The 20,025-nt window shown below is 38.4% G+C and overlaps 1 protein-coding gene across 1 annotated transcript; it reads right to left on the reverse strand.

The window, feature by feature from the left end:
* Positions 1-15,054: 15,054 nt before the first annotated feature.
* Positions 15,055-18,758, reverse strand: LOC145010973 (putative inactive receptor kinase At5g58300). Its single transcript, XM_078969571.1, has 4 exons — positions 18,483-18,758; positions 18,315-18,359; positions 15,897-17,228; positions 15,055-15,822 (listed from the first exon to the last, which is right to left on the reverse strand). The coding sequence occupies exons 3-4, from the start codon at positions 17,164-17,166 to the stop codon at positions 15,230-15,232; spliced, it is 1,863 nt and encodes a 620-aa protein (XP_078825697.1). The 5' UTR covers positions 17,167-17,228; positions 18,315-18,359; positions 18,483-18,758; the 3' UTR covers positions 15,055-15,229.
* Between the last annotated feature and the right edge of the window lie 1,267 nt (positions 18,759-20,025).

A 20,025-nucleotide genomic window follows, 5' to 3' on the forward strand; every position in this document is an offset into this window, starting at 1 on the left:
CGTGAGAACGATCTCTTCTGGCATGACCAACCCCGCTACACTTGTAGCAGCCTAAACCTGGAATGTCAAACTACCTTGTGCACTTTCCCACACATTGTCACAATCACCAGTTCACTTGCCAATGGCTGACCTGAAACACTTGGAACATCCTCTACCCCCAAACCGAGTCACAAACTCCTCCCTGAAGCTTATCAGATTCTCCAATTCTCTCACCTATTCGAGTATGGATCATGTGCTTTCAGTAGTACGGGCCCAATCCTACATTCCACACCTATTCATACTTTCCTCAGTATTCCTACCGAATCCTCCAAGTCACTTCCTCAAACTGGTGCACCCACGTCTCACTAAACCTCACTACTAATCTGATGATGCACATCCTAGGCTTTCTTAGGTTCCCAAACCCACCAGTCCCCAACTGCTGAAGGATTCCCAACAATGTCAACTAGCTACCTCATGAATATAGCTACATGCGACAAAGGTCATATAATCATTCGATTAAAAGACTCATTCTTAGAATGGTTAGAATCAAACAAGAGCTGCACAATAGGCCTAAGTCCACCACTCTAATATTATCTAGCCCATGCCACATGTGACTTATCATATTCACTTAGTAGCTAAATCACATCACTAAGAGTCCCACAAAGCACAAAGCAAGCATCATTCAGAGAATGGAAAATCTTACCATCATACTCCAATCAAACCATTCTATCCTCTAATCAGGAATCTATACATGCAATTCAAAGACTCATACAATCAGGCATAACCTAAGCAGGCCATCCTATCACTGACTGATCAGTACTAGCATGTAGGTCTACAAGCACATATAATAGGCATATAAGGAATCCTTCCTGGATCCTTATCCCTAATATAGCATGTAGTTCATATATTCTCAATTTATAACATAACATAACATAACATAACATAACATAACATAACATAACATAACATAACGTAACGTAACGTAACGTAACGTAACGTAACGTAACGTAACGTAACGTGACGTAACGTAACGTGACGTAACGTGACGTGACGTAATGTGACGTGACGTGACGTGACGTGATGTAACGTGATGTGACGTAACGTGACGTGACATAACGTGACGTGACGTGACATAATGTAACGTAACGTAACGTAACGTGACGTAACGTAACGTGATGTAACGTAACGTAATGTAATGTAACATATCATAGCATACCATAGCATAGCATACCATAACATAACATAACATAACATAACATAACATAACATAACATAACATAACATAACATAACATAACATAACATAACATAACATAACATAACATAACATAACATAACATAACATATATAAGTATCTTAGGGAAAACTTACTTGAGCTTGGCTGATTGCACACATCACACTCCTTGTTTTTTTTATCAAAAGTCTTTATTTTAATTTTTAGAAAATTAATTTCTTGTAAAAATCTTTCAAACCCCATATTTGAGTTCAGACACACCCGAGAGTATGTCTGAATCTTTCAAACCAGGGCTCTGATACCAACTTGTAACATCCCAAACTTCAAGACCCGAAATTTCATTTTTGATTAAGTTATTATAAACCCAACAGTATAAGAAAACATCCATAGTAACATCGCATGTCAAAACCCAAAGTGTCAATAATCAAAACGTGTTATCATAAAACAATATCGAAGTGTAATTCCAAAGATCTTATGTGCGGAAAACATAGTGTGATGCGCTGGGATCGCCGAATCCTTTCCTTTGAAAATAAAGTACCTGAAACCAAAAATGAAAACTGTAAGCACGAAGCTTAGTGAGTTCCCCAAATACCACATACCATACATATCAATATACTGCCTAGCATATCTGGGTGCTAGCCTACCCCTTCAGACTCTTTAAACCGGATGCTGTCTAACATATAAGCACATAAATCACATACTGTCATACATAACCATGAGCCATACATATATCATAATCAATAAAGATGCTATATGCCAAACATAGCCTTGCCATTATGCCACGGGCCGCCACGTGGTCTTTCTTGCCAAACTTGGGGCCACCCCCTCGGTCTTATAGACAAGTGCCAAGAGCCACCTCCTGGTCTTCCATGAAAGCATCACAAAGACAACTAGCATACATACTACTCTACTTAGCCAATTAGAATATAGTGTGCCAGGAGCCACTTCCTAGTCTTTCATACATAATGCCTAGGGCTAACGCCAAATTCTTCCTACCATACATAATAGAATACATTGTTCCAGGAGCCACCTACTGGTCTTTCATACATATTTCCTAGGGCTAACCCCCAGGTCTTCCAACCATACATAAACCAAATGGGCCATCATTGGTGCCTTCGATCCATACAAACAGTGAGGAGACTCACCTCCCACTGCTAAAGTCCTGCAGACAAAACTCTAGCTGCTGGATGACAGATTCCCGAACTGTTAACATCAAAATAACTCCCAATTAATAATTGGGTTCTAACACGTAACCATAAGTCCATGATGGGGTAAAATACTATTTTATCCCTAATTTAGCTTTATTCAAGCCCAATGCCTAATCCAAAGGCCTAAAAGTCAAACTATGAACCAAAGCCCAACATATGGTCTAATTTTCCAAGTTGGACCCAAACCCTTACATGGTATTACCCTAAGGCCCAACCATTTATTCCAGTCAAAACATTTGGTAGTCCAACATCTCATAATCATCAAGGCCTAGTTATGGCCCATGTATGACCCAATTTTCAAAATCAGGCCCAAAACCCTCACATGGGCCTTATCCTAAAGCCCATTCAAATATCCTAGTCTATATGATTGTTCTTAGATGGACCATCGATAGCCCAACCACCAAAGCCTAATAGAAAGGACTAACTCAAAACCCAAGCAAAATTTAGGGTTTTCACATAAAATAACGATTGGGGTTAAGTGTTTCTTACTTAACCCATTAAAGACTTAATCCATTAAGTCCATCACTCTACTAGGTCGACTTACAATATGGTCAGGATTAATTCATGATTCCAATCCAATGGTCCAAACTTGCAGGCCCCGACAATTCCAAATTAACATATACAAAATTAGGGTTATCTAAACCCTAATCCAGTCAATTAGTCCATTTGTTAAACTTTTAGTTTAATTAACTGTTAATTAAGTGGGGCACCGCCCACAACCACCTCGAGTAGTGGTGGTCAATGGCGGCTCACGACGGCGGCCACCACCTCACGGTGGTGGTGACACATTTCCTTAATTATTTTGATTAAAATACAATATTACAAGGTAATATCCAAATGAACACACACACACACACATAAATAACACATAAAAACACACCCAGCCAGCCTTGTGGCGGCAGTGGTGGCAGCTGCCACCTCACGGTGGTAATGGTCTCTTTTCTTGTGAAATTCAGCCAAGAAACACCCAAAAACCACTTCAACGAAATAATCACACACATATCACCATTTCACACACACACAACCATCTCTCATGGTGGATGGTGGCAGCAGAAGGTGGCAGCCACCATGGCTGGCGTCCATGGTGGTTATCTTCTCGGTTTCCAACCAAAAAAAGACCACACACATGCTTTCTGATTGCAACATAAATCCACCCACCCACATGGTAGCGTACGACGGTGATGATCATATGAGATGAAGGGTAGCAGCGGCAGCTAATGGCAACAACATCGTCATCGGAAAGGCTCCACCGCTGGGGCAGCAGTGGCGACGCAACAACGGAAGAAGGTGGAGAAAACCAATGGGTCGAAAAACTAACCATAACAGTCGCGACTACCGGCGACAGCTTCATCTTCAACAGAAGTGGGCAGCGACGGTAGCTTCTTGTTGGTTTTCTGACTCCAACGACGATGGCAATGGCCTGAGATGGCGGCAACCACAATGACAACTTCTTTGATCTCCAACTGGTGCAGCTTCATTCGACCGGTCTTGGTGGTTTTTCCCCGGCTACACAAGACATCCAGCGACAATAGTGATGGTGGCGTTTCGATGGCGAACATCAGGTGGGATGGTGGCGACGGATGGAGGGAGTGGGAGGTATAAGGGTGGAGGCTATTGAATGATTCTAAGGTTAGGGTTTGGATGGGGCGACGGGTTATATACCCCAAGCCCTATAAAACATCATCCCATAACGAAAAAATGGTCCCTCTTTCTTCCTTTTCTTTCAAAACGAATCCATAATTTACCCTATTAGCCCCAGCCATCCAAAATCCCTTCAACTAATGTCCAATATTTTAGCAAGCAGGCCTTCCCTCTACAAATTATTTTCAAATTAAGTCCTCATGTTACCAAATGGACCCTCTTCTGCAAAACCTTTTCAACTTAGGTCCATAAGGTACTCTTTTCGCCCCTACTTCCATAAATCCTTTCATATTAAGTCCAAATGATACCAAACACCACCTGACTTCTGAAAATCTTTACAAAATAAATCCCACAACCTACACTTTTAATCCCTAACTTCTAAAATTGTGACAACTAACTCCTCGAGACCAACACCTTGCTATATTACTATTGATTTTAGGGCTACTATACATTCATTAATTTGTCTATTTATTTATTTAATATATGGGGCGTTATGCTATTCATACGAAAATCTGATGTATGATCATAACAATGAAATTTTTGAGAGAATACATTTGTTCTTGAACTCGATTCCAAGTCTTTCTCATGTATGTGTTCGTATGTTCTTCAACTTGATTCCATATCCATGACAACCTCTTCAAAACCTAAACCCATAAATAACTATGTAGTAGAATACTACAACAAGAATTTTATCAACTTTAATTCTTTCGGAATTTTATAAATATTAAAACCTATATATATATATATATATATATATATATATATATATATATATATATATATATATATATATATATATATATATATATATATATATATATATATATATATATATATATATATATAGGGTTAAGTTCAAATGAGAACACTATTTAATGTCAGAACGTGAGAACACTATTTTATTTACTATTCTACTATTAATTTTGTATATACAATGGTATGACGTTATTCATCAACAAATATACAAACAATCACACATTAATATTCACATTTAAATTTTGTATGTATAACTTTATGACGTTATTCAATACTGAATATATGAACAATCACACATTTAACATTCACATTAGAATGTACTAAATTACTACACATATATAAAAAAATTATAGTAGAATAGCAATATAGAATTGAATATATTCATATTATAATTACCACAATACTATACATATTAAATTAATAATAGAATACTAACATAAAGTAGTGTTCTCACGTTCTCACATTAAATAGTGTTCTCATTTGAACTTAACCCTATATATATATATATATATATATATATATATATATATATATATATATATATATATATATATAGCTTAATCTAAGAGAATATTTCTAATAGAATTGACAAAATTTTAAGATCAAAATACTTTTTGAGATTGACTTTATGTATATTCTAATAGAGTGTTCAACTAACATATTTACTAAAGACATAAACAATATATCACAAAGAGTGCATCCAAAAAGCTTAATACAATCAACCATGTTAAATTGTTACCTAAAATATAATTCCAAAAGAACCCTGGCAAAATGATTTTTATATGATTCTGTTAGAATATAACACTCTGTACAATTATTCTAATAAAATTATAAAATTGTTGCAGAATATTCTTAAAGAATGAAACACTTGTCTTCAATAAGAACACCACTTTGACATCTTGTGAATAAAAATCAAATCGTGATTGAACAACTAAATGAAATCATCTTGCATAACATTATATTTTTGGTGACGGAGTGGTGGCAATGTTTATTATTTTATCACTGAGTACAAATAGTTTTAGAAAGTTTCATTGTTAATGCAGAAAAAAAGCATATACCTTTCTAAGAAATAAACTACTGCCTCGACCAAGCTTTACATCAAATGATTGTGTAACATCCGAAATTCCAGGTATCAAATTATAATTATTTATTTTTATCAAAAGAAGGACTCGACGAGTTGACGCCTTGAATTGTCGAGTAGGACCGCGATTCGCTGACTGGATTTAATGAAGGGACTCGACGAGTCCGCGCTGTGAGCAAAAACCCTAAATCCTCGGGTATGTGCCCTATTTAAGGGATCTTATGGCCCACATTTGCGACCACCTTTACCTTTGAGAGCACCAAAGAACTAGAGAGCGTAGAGAGAGAGAGAGAGAGAGAGAGAGAGAGAGAGAGAGAGATAGATGGATAGATAGATAGATAGATAGATAGAGAGAGAGAGAGAGAGGAATACATTTTCATCATCTCTAGTTTGATTTTGCAAGGAATAAGGAATGAGGGTAAGCTAGATGGCTTAAGGAGCTTAGATCTGCTACCATTTTATCAGAAGAGGCTACTAGAGTTATGGATCTATGCTCAATCTTGTGTTTATGGTGATCTACTTGAATCTAGGGTTTTCTTATCCCTTATTTAGCTTGGATTCGAAGCTCATGAGGTCCCAAGGTGGAATAGATCTTAGATCTGGACCTTAGGAGGTCCAGAGAGTCCCACCCATTCTGTAACTGTAACGACCCAATTTCGTTTTTAAAACATTACTTTAGAAAACATTAACAATTAAAACATTAATTAGTTAAACCATTTCACATTGACAACCAAGTTTAAAATCCATAACAAATAACAATCAAAATATCAGAGTATCAATCCCAGGTAAAACACATAAATGCGGAATTAAGGAGTGCGTGTGTGATGAGCCGCTACCGCACCTGCTCCTTTCCCTTAGCTGAAGAAGTACCTGAAACAACAACTGAAAAACGTAAGAACAAAGCTTAGTGAGTTCCCCCAACTTACCACATACCATGCAAACACATAACACAATTACTGTCAGGCTATTCTGGGGTGCCTGACTACCCGGTACGGCCATTCTGGGGCGCCGACTACCCGTGCGGCCATTCTGGGGTGCCATCTTACCCGTGTCAAGCCATTTTGGGGTGCTGAGTACCCGTCGGTCCTGACAACCGATCCTCAGGGACTAGTCCCCTACTACTACCTTTATCGCATATAGCATAACAAGCCAGCATGCAAACATATCATCATACATTATCAGACATTTCTAGGGTGTCTGCACTACCTTTCGGTCCTAACAACCGATCCCTATTCTATCACATAAAACAGATCATGCTAGCACATAACATATCAGGTAGTAGCAAACCAAGATGATATCACAAAGACGATCATCTAACAACAAATCCTACTGGTGGGACTGCATTGTGGCCGTAGACCCACCGCTACTGGAAGGTAACTCACCTCAAAGTAGCTGCTGATCTGATTGGGAACTGATTGTCTACTGCTGCTGCTGCGGAAATCCTCCGACAGCAATCCCCTAAACATACTCAATCAATTACTACTAATTGTCCTTTGGGTAAAATGACCATTTTACCCCTGATCATGTCATAAGACAAAGTCAGAGTCAACTTTCAGTTGACCCGACTCGCCAAGTTGGCTCGCCAACTCGCTGAGTCCCTAGCAAATCGTCTGACCTGAATCCCGTCCCTACTCGTCGAGTTGGGCGCTGAATCGATGAGTTCTCCTTCTAAACTTGAGGTTCAAGCCCTTCATCCTACTCGCCGAGTTGTATGAACAACTCGCCGAGTTGTATGAACAACTCGCCGAGTTCATCTTCATCCGATGAACACTCAATGTGAGACTCGTCGAGTTGTATGAACAACTTGCCGAGTCTGTTCTTGATCTATGAAGATTGCCTTGGAATCGCCGAGTCAGGAAATGACTCGCCGAGTCCTTCCATGGGTGAGTTTAGCTTCCAACTCACCGAATCACACCCTGTGACTCACTGCTCACACTCGACACTACAAAAAGGGGACGACTCGGAGACTCGCGAACAGACTCGCCGAGTCACATGAACGACTTGCCGAGTCGTTGCCATGCAACCACTAAATACACAGATTTTCTTGATTCCAGTCCATGCTATTCACAGATCTGGACTCCTAGAACATGAATCACACGTAAAGTTTCCAACTTTACGTGTAGATATTCACCAATACGGGTTTTAGGGTTCAAAATGCACTCAAAATGGTAGATCCAAGGTCTTCATGCAGTGAGGGTCCATAAAGGCTACAGATCTGAGCTATTGGAGCTCAATCATGCCTAGATCTAAGGGCCAAACAGCTTATTAAGAAATACTTAGCACATATAAGCTTGGGGAATGGCTCAAGAATGTCTTAAATGAAGCAATAAGCATAGAAATAGGGGAAAAACGGGATATACCTCAATGGAACTGCTGAGAGAACACAATGGGGCTTGGATGGCTTCCCTTCTTCTGGATCTACTTCCCTTTTTCTTCAAAACCTTCAAGAGCACACAACAAATGCTTCAACTCTTCAAAGAACAAGCTTAAACGAGGGTTGGGAGCTCTGGGGGTGAATGGGGGCTGGCCTGGGGCGGATGTGTTGCTTAAATAGGGTGCAAACCCATGAAACTTAGGTTTCATCCAACAGCGGTGACTCGCCGAGTCGCCAACTTAACCATGTCCTGGGTCCCGTCCTTACTCGGCGAGTCGGACCTATGACTCGCCGAGTCCAAGGCTAAAAAGAAGGAAAATACTCAATAAGATTTACGTACCAGGAACCAGGTGCCACAGTAACATCCGGATTCCCAGGTATTTATTTTATTTATTTATTTTGGAGTTTGTGGAGGGACTCAACGAGTTGGTGCTTAGACTCGCCGAGTAGGGTCGTGGATTCTCATCCAGGTTCATGACTGGACTCGGCGAGTCCATGCTGTTTAATGAAACCCTAATTTCCCAGGTTTGGGACCTATTTAAAGCCCCTTAGGTCCGTCATTTGCGGCTACCAAACCCCAGAGAGAAACCCTAAAAGAGCTAGAGAGATTGTGAAAGGAAAGGAGTCATTTCTTGATCTTTGTGGTTGATTCTTGCAAGAAGGAGGTGTTTTCAGCTTAGAGGAGACCAAGGAGGTGGTTCATCTGTGGATTTCGAGCTAAAGATTTCATCTTTGAGGTACTATATCGCCCCTTTATGTGTTTTGTTGGAGGAATACATAGATGTAGAGTTTTCATGTCCTTTAATGGAAGAAATTGTGAGAATATGGCCCCTATTTGCTTTGAGACTTCGGATCTAGACCCATAGTGGTCTAAAGAGCTTATCTCAGCTTGCTTTATGTTAAGCTATAGAGGTGTTGAGCTTAGGATGTTATTTTTGAGGCTAAATCACCAAGCGAAACCTCCTAGACGTCCCAGGAGTGTCAAGATTTGAGCTTTACGTGTTTATCAGGCTTGGGAAGGTCAGATCTATGGATCAAAGGAACAGATCTGACCTCAGAAGGTCAATTGAATTTGTGCATGGTATGAACTCGCCGAGTCTGCCGAGTAAAGCTAGGGTTTCCCGTAAATCACTCAGTGAGTAGACTTGCCGAGTTGAGGGAATAACTCAGTGAGTCAGAGAGGGATTAGAGGATAGGGGTTCAAGGTGGAACTCGCCGAGTTGATCTTGAGACTCGGCGAGTTGAGTCGGGGTGGCCCCGCGATTCATGCAAGGTGTGACTCATCGAGCAAGGGGAGGGACTCGACATGCCAAGCGAGACTAGAGAGTTAGTGGACATGTGTAGACTCTCCGAGTCGCCCAAGTGCACTCGACTAGTCTGGTCAAAGTTTGACTATTGACTTTGTTGGCTTTTAGGGATTGGTCAACAATAGGGTCTTTGAGTCAAGGGAGGGGTAAAATGGTCTTTTACCCATCTGAGGATGCTAAGAGAGGGTTGGATCTAGTCTCGAGAGTTATATTTATGAGCGTATCTTATTTTATGTGATTAGGCGGAGGCTAGACTATACTGCTACCGAGTTAAGGATTTACCGAGACATCAAAGGTGAGTCTTCTCACTATACTTTACCTTGAGTGGTAATTAGAGTTATGTGATAGAGTTATTGTATGCTATTTATGTGATGTGTTGCACTGCATTATTTCTATGTGATTTATGCCATGTGTATATCAGAGTATATCAGAGTTAGAACCGGAAGGTTCACAAAGCTAGGACCAGAAGGTCCACAGAGTTAGGGCCCAAGGGCCCACAGATTTATAGCCTCGAGTGGCTAGTATGTGTTATGTGTGGTATTTTGGGGAACTCAATAAGCTTTATGCTTACAGTGTTATGTGTTACGTGTTTCAGGTACCAGTGATGATTGCGGGAAGGCGCCGACATGATCTATACACACGCCCACGAAATTTATTATGATTTGATATTGAGAAATGTTTTGTGAACAATGATATGATACAACGAGATTTTATTAATGAATGTGTTTGGAAATGTGTTTTAAAATGTGAAAACTTGTCTTAAAATTTACGGTGTTACACATTATGCTTTATATTGTTCCATTAGAGGTACGAACCTAGGGTGCCATTTTAGAAGCTGTTTCACCAAAAGAAGCATTATGGACGTTGAATGAGTGCAAAGACTGGACCTTTACGTGATTATCGAGCTTTAGGAAGTTAGATCTACAGGTTAGAAAAATATATCTAACCTCAAAAGGTCAGATGAGTGCGGCTATGGAAGAAACTCGCTGAGTCCATAAGAGAACTCGACGAGTCGAGTCGAGGATGCCCCGCGATTCATGACTAGTGGTAACTCGTCAAGTGGAAGGTTCACTCGATGAGTCGAGCAAGGCTTTAGAAGGATCTAGAGGACACGCTTGGACTTGCCGAGTCACCCATGTGCACTCGACAAATCTGGTCAAAGTTTGACCGTTGACTAGAGTTGACTTCAATTGACCTTGGGGTTTTGGTCAAGCTGAATCTAGAGGGGACAGGAAGGGGTAAAACGGTCTTCTACCCAATCTTTAGGGATGAGTACTAGAGAAATTATTGATTAGAGATGTTGTTATTTTGATAGGAGGAGGAGGCTAGGTCGAGTTATCGAGCTAGAGACTATCTAACATCGTACGAGGTGAGTCTTCTCACTATACATTACCTAGAGTGGTATCTATATGCAGACCGGAGGGTCTTATGTGTATGTGTATGTTTGTGATTATGTGCAATGTGTTATATGTATGCTATGTGATATATAGACCGGACTAGAGGGTCCAACGACTCATGAGGCCAGAGGGTCCTCGATCAGACCGGACCGGAGGGTCCAACAAGCTAGACCGGACCAGAGGGTCCAACGAAATACGAGACTGGAGATCCCACTAAGGCACATTGACCGGAGGGTCATACCGAGTTACAGCCTCGAGTAGCTTATGTGTTGTATGTGGTATTTTGGAGAACTCACTAAGCATTTATGCTTACAGTGTTTTGTGTGATGTGAATAAGGTACCAATGAGGACCGTAGGAAGGCACCAGCATGATTTGTACACACTGATGGAGAATTATGTATTTGAGATTCTGGGATATGTTTATTTGAGATGAGATGTGACAATTGAGTTTTTGAGATGAATTATGTGAATTATGTTTGTTTTAAAATGAAAAATTGTTTTAAAATTTCATGTTGTTACAAGTTGGTATCAGAGCCTTGGTTTGAGGGATTCAGATGCATCTTCTGGCATATCTGAACTCAAACTGAGGATTTGAGAGAAATTTTTATAAAATAAACAATTTTTCTGATAAGTAAAAGATTTTGAGACATGCAGAATGGAGCAGTATGTATGATCAGCCAGCGCCCAAACGGTGATTTCCCAAAATACCCTTACATTATGTGATATGTTATGCATGCTAGAGTAGGCTAGGTATTCATATCGAGGATTAGAGTGGCCTGATTTGTGATGCTTTAGCCTAGGGGATTATTGCTACTTTGAGATGCTTCGAGAGTGAGTAGGTAGCAGCGAGGAGCTTACGAGTGGTCTATTAGAGAGTAGCATGTGATTAGAGAGATATAGAGTACTTGTGATCTGGGATCCGAGGAGGAGGACTTGGGGTGGATATTGATGCGGTGTGGAAGGTAGTATATGGCCGTACTACTGGAGACACTGGGTCGGTGAACAGTCCAAGTAAGAATCCTTTGAGTACCAAGGAACGAATAGGGTTGAGGATCGAGTACGAGTCTACTCGAACGAGTCTCTTATACGCCGCACACTAGGGGGCAGCGACGTTAGCGACAAGGAGATTCGTCAGATGATACATGACAAGGTTGCCGTGGCGATCCGGGAGGCTATTCCGGAGATGTTTGGGTCTATCAAGACCACGCTGATTGAGACGTTTGATGAGAGGTACAATGTTGTTACCGAGGTGGCTGCTGCTGCAGCCACATTAGTTGTTGTTGTCGCGAAGCCACAGGGGGGTGACTCATTGCTGTACCTAGAGTTCAGCAACATGAAGCCACTAGAGTTTGATGGGACTCAGGATTCGATAGCCGCGATGAGGTGGATTTCAGACATTGAGGGATGCTTCTACACCTGTTCTTGTTCGGAGCATCTGAGGGTTCGGCTCGCTTTGAACCAGCTTCGCTTGGGAGCGAAGGATTGGTGGAAATTTATGACGGCTGATTTCACTTCTGCAGAGATTACAACGGTGACCTGTGAGAGGTTCACCACCATGTTTTGAGATGAGTATGTTCCCCCGGTGGAGAGGGAATGGATGGCGCAGGATTTCTTGTCCCTCAAGCAGGGGACAGAGTCCGTGACTGTGATTACATGGATGTTTCACGAGTGGGTGTTGTTTTGCCCTGAACACGTGTCATCTGAGCAGGCACGTATGAGCCGATATTTGAGCATTTAGAGGAGGGAAATTCGAGAGATTGTGGCAAACTCGACTTACCGGAAATTTGCTGGAAGAGGGATATGAAGCTAGAGACTTAGGCCAGGGAGGATGTTGAGTCTCAGAGGAGGGACAGGCGACCTGGACAAGTACAACCGGCAGCCAAACGGGTAAAGCCCGCTGATTCGAGATCTGGGGTTCAGAAGGGCCGCACTTGTGGGAAGTGCAGTAAGAGCCATGAGGGAGTGTGCATAGTAGGAGTGTTCTACAAGTGTGGCAAGGAGGGGAATTTCGCGAGGGATTGCCCCAAGGGGTTTGTAGTTTGCTTTCACTGCAATCAGACCGGCCATCAGAAGGCCGAGTGCCCACAGTTACTTCAGGGATCAACACAAGGATCTGCATCTACTGCTAGAGCTACCGAGGTCCGGCCAGCGAAGGCCAAGACACCGAAGGCTCACGTGAGAGCCTTCCAGTTGACAGCGGAGGAGGTCCGCGCAGTGCCCGATGTCATGGTTGGTATGTATTCTTTCATTTATTTATCCTGAGTTAAGATATTGTGCTTATATTATGATATGCGTAGGTACTTTTATTGTGAGTTCTGTCCCTACTTTGGTGTTATTTGACTCGGGTGTGATTCGATCACTTGTGTCGTTGGCATTTAGTCAGCACATCAGTATTCGACGAGAGGCGTTGAGTCGATCTCTGCGAGTTTCTATAGCCGACGAGCGAGCGGTGGATGCCACAAATTTGATTCGAGGATGTGTACTTGAGATTTTTGGTGTTAAGTTCCCGATAGATTTGGTACCATTTATAATGGTTTTTTATTGAACTTTTCCATATATATATATATAGGGTTACGTTCATTTGAGACTACCTATATTTTGCGAGACCGTGAGACGCATTATTTTATTTATTTATTTATTTTTTTAGTTAATTCAAGTTCCGAAAATAATATTTAAAAAAAGAATTTTTGGATTTTTCCATTTATTTTGCATTTTAAAATTAATTTTTAGAATATGTACAGTGTAATATTCTATTAGAATATTTCACGTATTTAAAAAAAACGGGATTTTTTTTTAATTTTTTTTAGTTAATTCAAGTTCCGAAAATAATATTTAAAAAATAATTTTTAGATTTTTCCATTTATTTTGCATTTTTAAATTATTTTTTAGAATATGTACAGTGTAATATTCTATTAGAATATTTCACGTATTTTTCAAAAAAAATGAGATTTTTTTAAAATTTTTTTATTTTAATTCAAGTTCCGAAAATAATATTTAAAAAAAGAATTTTTAGATTTTTCCATTTATTTTGCATTTTAAAATTATTTTTTAGAATATGTCAGTGTAATATTCTATTAGAATATTTCACGTATTTTATAAAAAAAAAACGGGATTTTTTATATTTTTTTAGTTAATTCAAGTTTCGAAAATAATATTTAAAAAAAGAATTTTTGGATTTTTCTATTTATTTTGCATTTTAAAATTATTTTTAGATTTGGTCTCACGGTCTCACAAAATTAGAATGATCTCAATTGAATCGTCAAAAATTTCAATAAAAAAAATCATAAATTAGTTAAATTTGTGATAATTCGTAACAAAATTAGGATGGTTGATAACTAAAATTGTGAAAAGATCCTCCATTAGTTAAAAATTATAATATATGATTATTTAAATAGTTTGATGATTGAATTTATCTATGGTTATTTACTTATTTTGTTAGGATATGAGTAATATTTATTTTTTTAAAAATAAATTATAGTACAATTAAGGGTTTCCAGCTAGACACCGATTTATCCTCGCATAGACTGATTAGTTCTTTAATACCAGTCGACCGTCCGACAACTATCCAATCATAAACCATAAGAAAAAGATGTCGAGAAAAAAGATGATCTAATTCTTGTAAAATTGATAGATACCACAAGACCAAATGTTACTTAGGCCAAATGTTACTTAAGAGATGAAAGAAGAAATGAAGAGCCTTATCCTAGTCCATTAAGACAACCATAGATTCTAGGGACAAAATCATTTTAAAGGGGATAAAATCATAACACTCGACATTTGGGGTTAAAATTTTATAATAGTTAAATTAATTAATGATTCACTTAAAAATTATTTTGAAAGGGCTCTAATGAAGGTGTTTCACAAATTTGAAGATGTTGGTGAGCTTTCAAGAATAGAAGACACATATATGACATTCACTTACCAACACCTTTCTTAAGTTGGATCTGAATTGTATAACAGATGTTAGGTTCCTGAATAAAATTATTAGACTCCTAATGTTAAGAAATTCTCATCTTGAGTAAATGTAGTACATAGTTCAAAGATGAAGGACTAGTCGTGTGCAAGTGTGAAAGTTAGATTGACTTAAGCCTCTTTAGTTTAGCATTTCAACAATGTACATTCCAATATCTAACAAATCATACAGCAACAAGAACAAAAGTTGAAAACTACAACGCTATAAATTGATATAATTGTTTAAATACATTATAAAAGCAAATTGTTAATCTTCCATTTATCCCACAACATGATCATCATCAAATAAGAGAATCATCATCTTCATCATCAAACACCTTAATTTCTTCAATCATCCTAACAACTTGATCCATCTTAGGTCTCGTTTCCGCATTCTTCCCAACACACGCCATGGCTATCTGAAGCATCTGCACCATCTCTTCTTCAATATTCGCATACTTCATCAACTCCACATCAAACACCTCCGCCGTCCACTCTTCCCTCACCACCGACTGCACCCACCGCGGGAGATCCACCACCTCCTCCGGCCCTACCGCCGCCTGAACCGGCGCTTTTCCGGTGAGTATTTCAAGTAGGAGAACACCGAAGCTGTAGACATCGGATTTTTGAGTTGGTTTTTTGGATTCTATTGTTTCGGGGGCATGGTAGCCTGAGGTGCGAGGGGGTAGGGTAGGTATACCCATGATTTGGGTCAACCCGAAATCTGTGACCCGGGCATGGTTTCCTTGCGTGATTAGGATATTCGATGATTTGATATTTCCATGAGTTAGTTTTGAATTGTTTCCCGAATGGATATGAGCGATTCCTTTTGCAGTTTCTAGAGCAACTCGTAATCTCGTGTCCCAATTCAGTGTTCTTCCTAAACCCCTGTTACCTGTGTTCAAGATCGATTTTAAGGATAAACGTAACAAATAACAATATAAAATTAGGGTTTTTCTTATCAGATACCATGTAATAAAGCAGACAAGCTTCCGGATCCTGCGCAATCATAAATCAATAGTTTTTCATCTTTGGAATAATAATAAGCAAGAAGAGGAACAACATTTGGATGCTTCGCTACACTTCCAATAATCTCCATTTGTTGATCGAATCCTCTTTTTCCAACAACAACTTCTTTCAATCTTTTAACCACAACCATTGTCCCTTCACCTAAAATCGCTTTATAAGTTGTTCCATAACCACCTTTTCCCAAAACCTCTGCGGATGCTCTAAGTAAGTCTTCAAGGTCAAACTTTTGAGATGACACATCGAAGAAAACCAATTTGTTCCTTAAATTCTCTTGCAATCCACTACTAAAGTCCTCTTTAGGTGTCTCGATTCTCCCAACACCTAAACCTTTCCCTTTACTTCCATTTTGCACCCCTTTCTTCTTTCCACAAAACACCATTAATAACAAAAGAAGAAGCAATAGCACCGAAGAGGAAACAACCGAAATGGCAACCACCCCACCTTTGCTTAGCTTCTTGTTGTCTTTTCGTGAAGTGGGTAGTCTTTGCGAGGGCGGAAATGTCATTTGTGGAGGAGGTAAAACACGATTTGTAGATGGAGAAGGTGAGGATGAAGAAGTTGGAGATGGAGTTGGTGATGGGGATGGGGTAGGGGTGGGGGAGGGGGAGGGGGAGAGGCATCGGGTAAGGGGTGGCCCACATAGTCCGGAGTTCCCTCCAAAAGATGAAGATGGGAATTTTTTCAAAGATGATGGAATAGATCCATTGAGTTGATTGTTACTTACATTAAAACTTTGGAGATTTGTTAAATTTTGGATCGAATTAGGGATGTTTCCGGTGAATGAATTGGAGGAAAGATCGATGGTAGAAAGTTGGGAAGAGAGAGAGGAGGGTATTTCACCGGAAAATTGGTTTTTGTTGAGATAAATATTGGAGAGAGAAGGGAGGGAAAGAATATCAAATGGGAGACTTCCATTAAGGAAATTGGAATGAAGGCTTAGGATTGTAAGGGCATTGAGATTCCCGAGAGTATTGGCCGGAATTGGACCATAGAGTCCAATTCCGGGCAACCGGAGAATGGTTACACGTTTTCCATTGCAACTGATTCCGGCCCATGATTTGCAAACCGAAGTGTTGTTTTTCCAGTTGAGTTTTCGACCTTGTGGCACACTTCTTGCAAAGTTGAGAAGGGCAATTTTGTCCGAGTTTAAATCGGCGAAACTTAGTGAAAAAATTATAAGAAGGTGAAACAACAAAGAGAGTAGCTTCATTGTGCACTTAGAGAAAGATGATTATCATGTGCATGTCTTTTTAGTTTCTTCTTTTATTAGTCCTGATATCATAAAAGAGAGGTATCAGTTAGAGTAAATTACATAAATGGTCCCTATGGTTTGAGTAATTTGCGCATTTGGTCCCTAACTTATTTTTTTAACTCGGAAGGTCCCTACTGATTGTTTTTATTACGTGTCTGGTCCCTATTGTTTGTTTTTGTTACGCGCTTGGTCCCTGTCATACCTAAAAAGACTATTATTTAAATAGAAAAAAATAATGCAGTACGTAAGGTAAGGTGAGAAGGGTGAGATTAGGGGTGTGTTTATTTAAATAAATTAAAAAATAAAGGGAAAAATAGATTTTTTAAGTAAGACAGGGACCAAGCGCGTAACAAAAACAAACAGTAGGGACCTTCCGAGTTAAAAAAATAAGTTAGGGACCAAACGTGCAAATTACCCTAAACCATAGGGACCATTCGTGTAATTTACTCTATCAGTTATTTGTACATTGAAAATGAAAAAAGGAGAGGAAATAGCTGTTAAAGTTTTATATAAAGAAATGGACATATTGTCTTTTTCCATTTGACTACAAAGGTGTTAAAGAATTTGTCATATTCTTATTTTGATTGTTACTATACTCTTATTAAATTACTAGTTTCTCATGCCAAAATAATCAACTTTTTATTAGTAGTTTAATAAAAAGGTTTGACATTTAGGTAAACAACTAAACTGCCATGATTACATGACTAAATAAATAATATATATTACGGACCATAATTAATACCAAACTAGCTTACTTGTGGTATTGTGTATATTTAATTCCAGTTTGATAAGCTTCTTCAGAAACTTCCAAAAATCAAAAAAAATTTAGAACCCTAAATGAAATCAGGAAGTTGTAAAAGAACAAATTAACCTTAATTAACTACTAAATCCGCGTATTCTACTATTGTGGCTTCTACATCTTGCTGTTTAAACTAAACCCTAGAAAACCTTGTAGCCAGAAAATTTCATGCTTCAGATGAATCAAATCTGGCGCCAAACTTGGAAAGTTTTCGAAGATTAGATTTAAAAGTAATCAAACAACTACACATAATATGCAAAAGTCTGAATATGTTTACTGTGAGAGAGAGAGGAGGAGGAGAGAGTACCGTTGAGTTGTCGGCGATCGTCAGCTATTAGAACTCTCCGGCGACCTGAAGCGCGAAGAAAACGGAGAAACAGCTTAGCAGAAGCCAATTACACAGCTAGATTCGCTTTTCACATACATTTCTTCTGTACAAATATAAAAAGCACGAATGCAACTACATTTTCCTTACCTTTCAGAGATTATGAAGCAGAATAGACTCTTTGAATTCAAATTACTCACACAATCTACTCACATGTGTGTGTAATCAAGGAGAAAAATGGCGGTTGAGTTGAGAGCTACTTCGTGAAGTAAACGGAAAGTTGTATGTAAACAAGAACACAGATCTCGAAATCGATGGCTTCCTTTCACACACACATAACAATGTGTGTGTGTGTGTGTGTTTTGGAGAGTGAATAAAGAAAGGGAGCAGAAGCAACTGCTCTGTTGACGATGGATGTTGGGGACAGGCAGTGCAAATATTATGGCATGAGTGGCTAGGCCGACGCGTTTTATATGGGATTAATTATTAAAAAATAAACACACAAATATGTTTATATTATTTTAATCCGTTGAATACATTTATAAAATAAAATTCATGTTTTATAAATAGATAAAAATATAAAAATATTGTTTTATAAATAATTCTTTAATCAGTAACAAAAAGTTACTAGATAATTAATTTTACATATTTAGTTATAAGTATATAGTTAGCATTTTTAGGTAAAAAACTGTGTTTTGTATTAATTTTGTGACATATAACAGTATTAAATAAACTAAAATTTTGTATAACTCAATCATTATGGAGTATATTCATTTTTTTGGAAAATAATTTATTTTCATTATTTTGGAATAGAAAATTTATAGGCCAACCGTAGAAATGTTAAATACACATATAGCTTTTTGGTACAACAAATCAACAACTTATCACCATACTTCATTGTTTTGAGTTTTTGAAAGTAGATTTATTAAATTAATTATTTTTAAAATATTACAATCTTTTCTTGCGTAAGTACATTACGTTTTGTAGGTTTGACTTTTTATTTATTCAACTACCCCATGAAAAATGACCCGTTTCTTCCATATAATATTATATTAGTATAATCATAATATCAAAAGTAGGATGTGTACGAAGATTAAGAGCCAAAAACGGTTTGAATTTTATCATATATTTATGAAAACTAAAATTATAATGAAAGAAAAAAATACGATAAGCAGGACACGATTATGGCAAATCTTAATAAAAAGCTCAAAACAAAAAAGTTAAATGAAGGCCTAATATATGCTAAAAAAAACCTCCCTCAAATTTACAGTATGATACCAATAACATTCAAAATTTGTTGGAAAACAACCAATAATATTCTTTCCTGGTGGTAGCGGTATGAAACCGTATGTATGGTATGGTAAAGAGTAGTCGATTTATCAATCATAACATCTTCCCAGAAGGGTGCTAGGGTTTGATCAATTCCAAAAGCAATTTAAAGAATTAACCTGCAACATAAATTTTAATTTTAATTTTCATTTACCCCAAAGATGATCGTATTATACATCAATAATCAACTAACCATAAAAGGTTTTGGACCATACATTTGATGCATACGTATCCTTTAATGCATGAGATGACAATCACAATTGATTGCCGATATCAATATCTTGCTAGACACCAAATTGATCAAACTTTATTCTTCCTCATTGGTTTGATGAATTTGTCTATCTCTATGAAATGAGAGGGAGAG

Source organism: Lactuca saligna, chromosome 8 (assembly GCF_052625555.1).
Source record: "Lactuca saligna cultivar CGN05327 chromosome 8, ASM5262555v1, whole genome shotgun sequence".
NCBI classification, from domain to species: Eukaryota; Viridiplantae; Streptophyta; class Magnoliopsida; order Asterales; family Asteraceae; genus Lactuca; species Lactuca saligna.

Excerpts from the sequence above, each read along its gene's own strand:
- LOC145010973 (XM_078969571.1), bottom strand. The coding sequence starts at position 17,166 with ATGAAGCTACTCTCTTTGTTGTTTCACCTTCTTATAATTTTTTCACTA. Across the intron at positions 15,823-15,896 it reads CTTGTCTGCTTTATTACATG|GTAACAGGGGTTTAGGAAGA; the intron begins GTATCTGATAAG and ends TCTTGAACACAG.